This window comes from Mytilus trossulus, chromosome 7 (genome assembly GCF_036588685.1).
Source record: "Mytilus trossulus isolate FHL-02 chromosome 7, PNRI_Mtr1.1.1.hap1, whole genome shotgun sequence".
NCBI lineage: Eukaryota > Metazoa > Mollusca > Bivalvia > Mytilida > Mytilidae > Mytilus > Mytilus trossulus.
In genome coordinates, this window is record NC_086379.1 from 12,957,274 (window position 1) to 12,968,886 (window position 11,613).

The following is an 11,613-nucleotide window of genomic DNA, read 5'->3' on the forward strand; positions in this document are numbered from 1 at the left end:
TCATTTATGTGACCAACGAAGGATTGAAAAGCTTTTTATGTACAGAAATGTCCACCTCATCATTAAATTCCTCTTTCTTTGGAATGCTAAGTAAATAATTAGCAATGCAAGCTCTGTGGTAAAGAGCTTTAGATTTAAATTCTTCCGCAAAAAGAGGTGATTTCAACTCTAAATCACGTTTATGGTCTGCTAATTCACTTATTTTTTGTAGTCTTCCATCACTTTCTAAGTGACGTAGGTTTTTGTCGCGTTTATACGACTTGTGCTTACAAGTATCGGTAAGGAATTAAAAATCCGGAAATTCAATGAATTTCATAGCAATGTTTATAAATTGCTAAAAATATAGATATAAGATATACTCATCCGAATGAGCTGAAGTTGGTCTCATAAGTTTAGGAAATTCAGTTTTATTACTTTTCACATAAAAAACTTTGTAATATATCGATAAATTATGAATTAAAAGTTTTGTAACCTCTCCGTTCAAATACAAAAAAGAGTATGCATTTTTCAAAGGGGATCAAAAAGTTAAAAATAAGGTTCAATAGAACAAATTTTCATTTTATAATATACATGTGTAGTTACTCTCTTAATAAGATCCAAAACTAAGAGTTCGTGGATTATAAAATGAAATCATGTTAAAAAATGTTTTTGGAATGCATTTCAAGTTAAAATCGAAAATTCATTTTCTTTTCACTCTCAACAAAATTTGCACCGTACGAAATGTCTACGACCGGGCAAAAAAGTTAGATTAATGTATTGGCTTTGCAAAAATATAATTTTCAGCCTGCAGGTATGCCGGTCCATTAAACTCGTAAAATAAGCACCTTTTGCGTGATTTGTCACTCCACTAATTCTACATTCTTATTCGGTGGTAACTTTTTGGGAAAAGGAAACGAGGTATTAGGTACGACAATTGGAGTATATCAGTTGTCATCTATCATTTTATGAAATAGATCGATGTTCCATAACAGTCATATCAGCTTTTGATGGTGTCTGTCAAATTTATGAAGGCATGATTTCAACTTTAAAAGTTGAAACACTTGGTTTATTTGTGTACTTGTGAGCAGCAATCGTCTATCAGGGAAATATCGTCAGTCTTAGAGCAATACAGTTGTTTTGACACACCCACCCATAGACAATTTTTTTGTCAACCATGAATGATCAAGAGTAAACGAGTACAGATGAGTGATACATAGGTAGATTTGTGTTTGTTTATATAACACCATTCAGTTACTGTAGGCTTCTCAAATTGATAATTTTTCTGCAACAAAAATTCTTAAGGGAGAAATATGTGTCTAATCAATCATATGCATGATCACAATCTAATTACCAAGAGTGATAGAACCGAAGTTAATGTATTTTACAAATTGGTATTTAATATAAATTTGTATGGTATAATGTGTTTTATATCTTTTAAACAGTATCTGGAAGAACAACCAGAGAAACCATGTTTGAGGTATGTCTGAAAATAAAAGAAAATATATAATACTGTATCAATTTGTAATTAGTATAGTAGCCTAATTCAATACAACATGCAAGATCAGATAAATTTCTTTTAATGCGCACATGTTAAATACTTTTAAATATTTTATAAGCAGTTCGAGATGCTATCACAAGTACAAACAATCCTATTCTATTTTTTGAAATAGTGGGTTATTTTGTTCCAATACAAAGATTTCGTGTTTAAACGCTTACAAATGAAAAGCTAAAATATCAAAATGAAATTAACCAATCAGTTTAGATGAATATACTGCGTTCTTCATAAAGATGTTGCTTGTAGCATTTTCCTGATAATTATTATATTTTTAACTGAAGTATAGGTAAAGACTATGATGCTACCTACTACATTCTGTATCGTGTTTTTCGACGTTACAGTCTTTTTAGTTCTGGCAGAGACTTTAAAAACGTATACTAAATGTGTTGAAGCAGGAACAACGTCGGTTAACAAAATTCCGTTCTTAGAAAATGATTGCAAATCCGCTGTAGATGGTGCCAAAATATGCAAAGAAAATGATAAGTGCACTGTTTTCACCTACGATGATTTGAGTAAAATGTGTTGTCTCTATCAGATGAATCATACAATAAAGTGTGATTTTAATGAGAAAAATGGAGGAATGACTTTTACTACAGAAAAAGGTAAGAAAACACAACATGTCTTTGTCCAATATATCTAAGTATTACGTAATCAATTAACTCGTTAACTGAATACAAGTACTATTAGCTTGGCATTCTCTGATATGAAATAAACATAAGGGAAAGCAATGTATCATGCCCAACACATTATTTTGTAGATGATTTCAAATTTGTATTGTGTGAAGTTTCGGTTTTATTCGTTCTAAGGCAACGCTGACTTTGTAGAGGTTGCATTTCTGTGAATATTGACAATGCATTTTCCCATAGGAAGTTCTTTTACGGCTAAAACTGTACCACTTTTACTATGAAATTTTGAAAAAAATCTTATCCTAGAATTGAAAGTTTATATGCACAAAAATGTTTTTCAAAGGTCAAAATATATGACTCTGCGGCAAGTTTTCAACGTTTATTTGCTCTGAACTTCTCAGAGTTTTAACTAACACTAATTGTCTTAACTACCCCTACCTCGAATGAAAGGTTACCACATATTTTAATTTAAACAATATGCACATGTTTATTTACTGGTAACATTCCCAAGTTATGTCTCTGTGAGATGGAACACAGAGAGCATAACTGAAAACCAGTATGTAAACAAAGTTAATTTTCTATGAATATTTAAGATCCTGTTTTGAGAAACAGCTGTATTTACAAAGTACAACCTTTAGATAGATTTTGATAATTTTATGTCCTTTTTAGTTAATATTTGATTCTTTGACAATTAGGTTATTATTCATCTTCGGTAATCATATATTCGGCGGTGAGCGTTCCTGGTGACAGAAAATTCAGAAAAGCGCTTCGGATACATGCATTTTATAATGTGTTGTCTTCTTTTTTATAATCATATAGAATGAAATATTTATAATCGGCATATATATCTATAAACATATATTTAAACCCGCTGGAATTGTTTGCACCTGTCAGGAATCATGTGTTCAGTAGTTGTCGTTTGTTGATGTGGTCCATAAGTGTTTATCGTTTTTAACTTTCCACATAGAAAATACCATTGATTTTCCTGTTTGAATGGTTTTACAATTGTAATTTTTAAGGCCATTTATAGCTTACTATTCGGTTTGAGCCAAGTATCCGTGTTGAACACCGTACTTTGACATATACTGTTAAGAAAAGATGTGTTATGATTGCCATGAGACAACACTCCACAAGACACAAAATGACACAGAATTTAAGAACTATTGGTCACCGTAAGTCCCTCAACAATGAGCAAAGCCCATATTGTATAGTCTTTATTTAAAACAATTCAAACGAGAAAATTTACAGCGTAGTTTATGTACAACAAAACAATAGCAAAAATGATACCAGTATGTAACACACCAACAAACGACAACCACTGAATTACAGGCTCTTGACTGGGACACGGACATATATACAGAATGTGGCAGGGTTTATCATGTTAGAGGGATACCAACCCCCCCCCTAACCTTGGTCAGTGATGTACCAGTACAACATAAGAACTAACTTTAAAAAAAAAAACGTAGAAAAAGGCTAAACTCTTCAGATAGAAATACTTTTATTATAAATTGTTACTTGTATGGAGCGTTGTCTCATTGGCACTCATACCACATCAACTTATATCTTTATATTGATGATTTCAGTTTCAGATTTTAATTAAAGATTGCTAATTCTTATTGACAATGAGACATGTATTGATGATCTCAGTTCAACTTTTTAATTAAATATTGTTATTCTTTATTGACAATGAAACATATAAAGAATACTCTTAATTTCACTCAGATGAGACAACATTATGAAATACGGAAGCAAATCCGGGCTAAAACGAATTATTCTGTGAAAAAGAAACAGGACAGTGTGCACAGCTAACACAATTACCAAATGCTAAATTAATATAGTTTTTCGTTTTAACGATTTGTTTTTATGAGAAATATTCAACCGTGGTATCAATCAGATTTGGGATCCTCGATTCTAAAGATCTACTGTTAAATCTTCAATCCCAATTTAGCAGCACAAATTAAACCGGGGCGAAAGTTAGGAGAGGGACAGTCAAACTCATAGATCGAAAATGAATTCACAACACAATGAATACAACAATAAGACAAACAGACAAACAGACAAATGATAGCATACACGACACAACATAGAAAACAAACACGAACCCCACCAAAACCTGCGGATTTTCTAAGGTTATCCGGAAGTGAAAGGAGATCCTGTTTCACATTTTGCACCCGTCGTGTTATGCATTACAAACCCAGTAAACAATCGTAGTCGGTTGGTCACATTCGTGAAAAAGGGGAAGGGGATTGAAGTTTTTAAAGACATAAGGAACATATCCGATATCATCTGTGAAACGGTTATTCGATAATGGTCAGCCAACTCGTAATGGCGTCCGTAAAATTTACAAAGGGATGATTTCAATCTCATCATTTGGAACTCTTGGTTTAACATACATATATTTCTGTTTGAAATTTTCCGTCTCAATTCTTACTTCCCCACAAAAAAAATAATGTGCTCCATTGTTGTCAATGATTATTCTCTTAAACTTATCTTTTAGTCTACATGGTAATAAATAAACACTTAAACATTTAATCTTTAAAAAATAGCAATAAGGAAACCTCCATTTGACTTCTGGAAACACAAGATTCATCTTCATTAAGGACTTAAGACAGAGATTTCTTCAAACAATATCGTTACAAAGGTGCTAACAAATCCTGCATGTGACATGTGACGGAATCCGTTTACCTCTATCATTTTGTCAAACAAAACAGTCAACATCTTTATCAATAGTCCTTTGTTGCCCAGAGCTATAAAATACAATTATAAAATACAATCAGCGAATTATTGATCTTCTGTCACAATTTAACGGGTTCAAGGTAAATCCTAGTGGTGTCAGATCGGGTAGTGTCCGAGAAACCCGGAAAGAAAAATAAACAAGATGGGTGTAATCAAATCGGTATATTTATATTTCTTTCGCCAAATTCATTCGCAAATGGAGATTTATCGATAGAAATCGTAGATATCAATTTCTTAGTGTTAACTATAATAAAAACAAATGTGTTGTGAAAAAGCAACATTGGTTATATCAGAAAATAAACTAAGACGCTTTAACCAATTTGCTGGGCCATCGACAATGTATTTCTTGAGTTTTGGAGGATTGAAATATTTACTAATGGTGAACCCATACTGGGTGACTTGTTTTCGTATTAATTAATTAATTTTTACTTACAGATATATTGGTGATGTCCTGTATAGATATACGAAGATGTGGCTTGCGTGTCAATGAGAAAACTATCTAGCCAAATAACAATTTTTAAAAGTAAACCATCATAGGTCAAAGTACGGTGTTCAACACGGAGCCTTTACTCATACTGAGCAACAAGCTATAAAAGATCCCAATAAGTGAAAGTAAAAAACCATCCAAACAGGAAAACCAACAGTCAAATATATAAACTCATCATAAATACATTGAGATAACAGGATTAAATTTTGTATATGCGCCATACGCGCATTTTGTCTCTAAAAGACTCATTAGGGAAGCTATAACCAAAAACGTTAAAAGCCAAATAAATAAAAATTTGTTATCAGTGACTGAGCGTGTTTTAGTCAGCACTTACATCTCGTATATCCCAATGACATTAAGGATACTATTGATTCTGGAACGATTGCTTCATTTCATGATATGTTCCTCAATATTGACACAGATTGACGACTTTACACTTAAATATATAACACGCGGGGATGAATTCAATTTCGAAAGTATCCATGTCCCATTTTTTCAGCAGTAACGAACTTCTGTTTTATATTATGGTGCTTACATATCTCATTTGTTACGTTTTGCTCGTGCATGTTCATAATATACGGACTTATTATACAGGAGTGTGCTCCTTGTGCAGAAATTGTCCCAACAGAGTTATGAGGAGGAATGAATAAGAATGAAACTCCGTAATTTTTCGGACTCCATCACAAATTTGTCGATCTATACGATGTGCCCGTGTCTAAACTAACTAACGAAATTTTTACAACGTTGTGGTTTGCCATTTACGTCTTTTTTGTAAAGTAGCAAATGTAACCTATTCCCGGATAATACTGTTTTCCCGAGTGTGAATTCGCATTGCTAAATAACCCGTCTCGGTTTTAATACATCACAAAACCTTGTATTTAGTTATGAAGTCTGGTTTGAAACCAAAGCGACCATTTCTTGCTTAGCTAACGTTTATACAACAACAAAATATGAAAACTCACAAAATTCTCAGAAAACAGTTTTTCAGAAAATGTTTACGTGAACTATGTTATTTTATTTGAAAGAACAGTTTTCCGATTTGAAACTTTGATAATGAATGAGTAAATTTTCTTCCACTGTTACATTTAGTTTATATATTAAGGATATTTAATTCAATCCTTATCAATATTATGTTCGTCAAACACAAATGGTTGTTTAAAAATAATATCGTATGATCTGACATACAACAGGTGAACCATCTGAACAGATGTAAAAAAAAATCTAGATGGTTATATTTTGTCAGTCTATTCGAAATAACATACAACAATGTGGTGCACACTGTCAAATAACCTGCTACGCGCGTTATTTAGCGTCACCACATTTTTTATGTTATTTTTTCAAAGACAGAAAAAATATTACAGTCATTCCTTAAATAAAAGGAGTACACACATTTCACAAGATAACTTATACTAAACCACACTGAGTTATTTATTATATACCTTAGATTACCTAGTTGACTGGCAGAGGTTTGGAAACACTTACTATCTTTATGAAAACACAACAAAGCTATCTTGGGATGATGCAGCTGTACGTATATTTGTTTATAAAATTAATTCGTATATTTTAACTTATTTGATTCGTTCAGGGGTAGTCGCGTGCACATGTTCAACTATATTTTCGAAGGTAGACAGAAAACGTCGGATAGCAAAAGTGATATGGCAAGGTTATTGTTAGAATATCTAAAAACCGATATAGTTTGTGATGTCAACTTATAAATCGGTCAATATACTTTTTTCAGGTCATATATGTATCGACTTCAAACAACGGCTATAATTGTATATTTTTTAATGCAGCCTCTTTTATATCAAATATATCAAATATTTTTCAATAATCAGGAGAAACATTTTTGAATAATATCAGACGTTTCTAATTTCTGAAGCTCATATATGCGGCTTTTATCTATTTTTGCCTATTCATTAAAATTCAATTTGTCTGGAACACGGGATATGCATACAATATTAGTCTTAGAACTGGGTTATTACTACATCAAAAGTTACCTTGTAATACACTTGAGTTATAATTAAATATACAAAAGATTTTCGCAAAAATCAATATCCTTTATCGAAAAAACTTTTGAATTAAAGTTGGTTCTGAATGACATTTCTTGTTTATTTTCACTTGATGTATTTAAGTTTGAAAGTACAAAGTTGAGAACATTAAGCACCCAAAATTCTAAAACTATGTGCCAAATACGGCATATGTAATCTATCCTAAGATAAGAAAATCCTATTTTTTTGGAAAAATACTTTTGTAAACAGGAAATTTATAAAATGTCCATATAATTGATATTCATGTCAACACCGAAGTGGTGACTACTGGGATGGGGATACTCTGGGGGACGAAACGTCCACCAGCAGTGACATCGACCCAGTGGTGTAAATAGTAATCAAAGGTACCAGTTTTTTAATAAATCATGCCAGACGCGCGTTTCGTCTTTATAAGACTTCTCAGTTATGCTAAGATCAAAAAAGTTTTAAAGCCAAACAGGTTCAAAACGGAAGAGCATTGAGGACCCAACAATTCCCCAAAAATATACAAAAAACGGCTAATATGCCTGGGATAAGAAAATCCTTAGTATTTCAAAAAAATCATAATTTTGAAAAACAGGATATTTTAATGTTCGTCATACTGTTTATTTTTGTGATAGTACTGTCTGTGTTTCACACACAGCTTTCCTTTTTGCTCCTATATCATTTTGTATTGTGTCACATTTTCCGCATGGGATATTAAAGAAAAAAATCAGTATCCAAAGTTACCCTCATTATTATTTTGTTTTTGATCTTAAAATCAGATCGATCATTGTAGGCAAACTGTCTATCTAAAGGTGGATATCTGGTGGAAGTAACAGACGAAGCAGAGTTTCAGCTGGTTAATTCAATAATAAACGGTATGTGTATATTTTAACTAAAAAAAGAAACGTTTTCTTTCATTAGTCAATTAATCAAACTTGACATGATTATTTTCAGTTTGAGACTCAACATAAATTCAATTTTCCAAACAGGAAAATCCAGTATCACTACATCTTACCTGTCTTTGTTTACGGTCAACCCATAATAAGCTAATACTGTAAAATCAGTTTGTAATTATTTGAACATTTATTCATTCATTAGGATATAATAATCTTAAAAATTCGGCAATTTATACCGAACAGGACTTAATTTACATAGCACAGTTACAGTAAATAACTCGAAAAATTAATCAAGCAACATTGTTACCACTTCCTATACATAGATAAAATTGTACAAAATACGTCGTATGCATGCCTGGGATAAGATCATCCTTAGTTTTTCGGAAAATTCAGTTTTGTAAACAGGAAATTGAGCAAAGTATTGGGGTGTTGATGAGACTGGACAAAATATTAGGATACTTATTACTGCTCGCTCTTTATTCTCGTTGTGATTTCAAACAATGTGCAAAAAGGTGAAGGTTTGTCACATTGTCGAATGTGAACGAAAGCATTTTTGTATATCACAGGGGCAACATTAAAGCATTAATACTAACACTAAAATGAACAAGTTACAGCATATTATCTATTTTTGATATTATAAACATACGTTTGAAATGATAGGAAGATTGTACCAATTTGGCAATTTCAGGGAATAGATAAGTCTAACTATCACATATTCTTCTTTTGGTCAAATCATGACCTGCAATACATGGTCCAGTTTATTTATTTCTTTTCAAATGCGATAGATAGAATCCAAATAAAAGTTCAAATAACATGAACAACTGATACTAAGAGCTATTTGCAGATGATGTGTTTCTTGGATGCAGACGTTATAGCGGGAATTTGCAGTGGATCACTTCCGGTCAAATATTGCTTTCTAATGATACACGGTGGGCCCCTGGTGAACCAAAAACAGAGGAGTGTGTTCAGATATGGGCTGGGAAGTTTGATGATACCTCCTGTCTCGATCAAAAGAATTTCGTATGTGAAAAAGTAAGTATGTGCATAATTATATAACAAAACTTATAATTTAAGTTATAATTTTGTGAGCATTAAATTATGAGAGATAGTTCTGAAAGTAGAATAGAGGCGAAAGATGCCTGATGGACGTTCAAACTCATCAGTCGAAAATAAACTGAAAACGCCATGACTAAGATGCAGAAAGACAAACAATAGTGCACACAACATAACATAGAAATCTAAAGACTGAGAAACAAGAACACAAACAAAAACTAGTGCGATTGCTTGTGCTTACAAGTAGTATGTTGTATATAGTCAATGAAGTAAATAAAGGTTATAGTTTTGACAGAAAGATTGGCGTGAAATTAAGTTGAAATGATAATATGGATAAAGTCTTATTGAGATTTTCTTTTATAAATTTCGGAAACAATATTTTAGATTAAGAAATTCATCACCCTCGTGCAAAACTATAATTCCTTTTCGGCTTTGGCTACACTTTTCGTACCTTTTGTTTTTCAATACGTTTTTGAGTTGGTTATCACTTGGTCTAGAAAATCTGTGAAGAAGCAAATCAAGGGCTGTAAATTAGGTTCAGTTAAAATCATTGCACATTTTACAAAATATTCATTAAAGAAATATAACATTTACATCTAAAAATGATAGGTTGTTTAGCTATAACTATAAAACCAGAATTTATCCACCATTTTCTACTTAAGTAAATGCAAATTATAATAGTTATCAAAGGTACCAGGATTATAATTTAGTACGCCAGACGTGCGTACAAAGTTGATCAGGAATACGACCGTTGAATTGATATTCATTTGTCATGTTCGTTTGATGTATTTTAGCTTTTGATTCTGCAAGTTAATAAGGGACTTTCTGTTTTGAATTTTCCTTGGAGTTCGATATTTTTGTTATTTTACTTTTTACAGTTAAAACTGAAGGGATTAAAATCAATGTACTATTTTCTATTGTACATTTGTGACAAAAGGAGGATATTGAAGCATATTCTATAATGAACATCCATATCATGTAAATAACAATAATTATATAAGTTGAACATTTTAAGTTCGTCATTATCATATTGACTTAGGAAAAAAGCGTCAACCGTGAAGACACTGCTGCATTCGCCTTTTCAGAGTATAAAGGACTACTTCATACATCAAAATGAAATATAAAATTACGGCATTGGTTGAATTTTGATTGTTATGCAGGTTTTCAACCAATCCCAACGTGTAGGTATACGCTTTTTTAAATACTACCCAGAATGCATTAGATTCTTAAACAGTGATTTGCACTTAAGAAACACAAAACCATTTTCTTTTTTTTCAGACTGTGTTATTTGTTTGAGAACTACAGACCACAGATATGTCCACACATTTGAAAAACAAATTCAAAACCTCTCTCAAGTGCATGAAAATGACGAAGAACACTCTTTAATTATGTGTTGACGTATTGTGCGTCCAATTTGTTTATATAAAATGAAGAAGATGAAGTAAATTAGTTTACTCCTTTATCATTGAGGAGCCGTTATTATATTAAAGAAGTGATTGTTTGATTGTTGGTGTTTTAACGCCACTTTTGTGCTTTTTTATGGCGGTCAGTTTTTATGGGTTGAGGAAACCGGAGTGCCCAGAAAAAAGCAGTTTTCCTATCGAAGGTCGGTGCTTAGCAATATGTAGATCTTTAAAAATCGGTAAAACATATGAATTCATAACCCCATTTAATTTAGATTTATTATAATTTGTATCAACGACCTCATTGCTTTTACAAATTCGGACAGTATCTGTGTATGTTTTCCTATTAAGTCTTGCTTAATCTTCCACCTAATCAATCAATATTTTGAAGGTGTATTTCCAATTAGTGGATTAAGGCTCTTTATATTTTTTTGTACCTTTGAATAATGAATTTCGAGTAGAAATATTGCTCGTATCGACAATGTCATGGTCACAATAGTTATCAAAGGTAGAAGAATAATGATTTAGTACGCCAGACGCGCGTTTTGTCTATATAAGACTCATCAGTGACGCTCAAATTAAAATACTAATAAAGCCAAACAAGTGCAAAAATAAAGAGCATTGAGGATTCAAAATTCCAAAAAGTTGTGCCAATACGGCTAAGGTAATCTATGCCTGGAATAAGAAAATCCGTATTTTTACAAACAATTCAAAGTGTTGTAAACAGGAAATATATAAAAATGATCACACTTTTTATATTCATGTCAACACCGAAGTGTTGACTACTGGGCTGGTGATACCCTCAGGGACGAAACGTCCACCAGCCATGGCATCGACCCAGTGGTGTAAATAGTTATCAAAGGTAT

The 11,613-nt window shown here is 32.1% G+C and overlaps 1 protein-coding gene across 1 annotated transcript; it reads left to right on the plus strand.

The window, feature by feature from the left end:
* The first annotated feature begins 1,768 nt into the window (after nucleotides 1-1,768).
* LOC134726836 (uncharacterized) lies at nucleotides 1,769-10,800 on the plus strand. Its single transcript, XM_063591241.1, has 5 exons — nucleotides 1,769-2,136; nucleotides 6,828-6,910; nucleotides 8,189-8,270; nucleotides 9,136-9,323; nucleotides 10,623-10,800. Exons 1-5 carry the CDS (start codon nucleotides 1,830-1,832, stop codon nucleotides 10,638-10,640), a joined length of 678 nt encoding a protein of 225 aa, XP_063447311.1. The 5' UTR covers nucleotides 1,769-1,829; the 3' UTR covers nucleotides 10,641-10,800.
* Nucleotides 10,801-11,613: the final 813 nt, after the last annotated feature.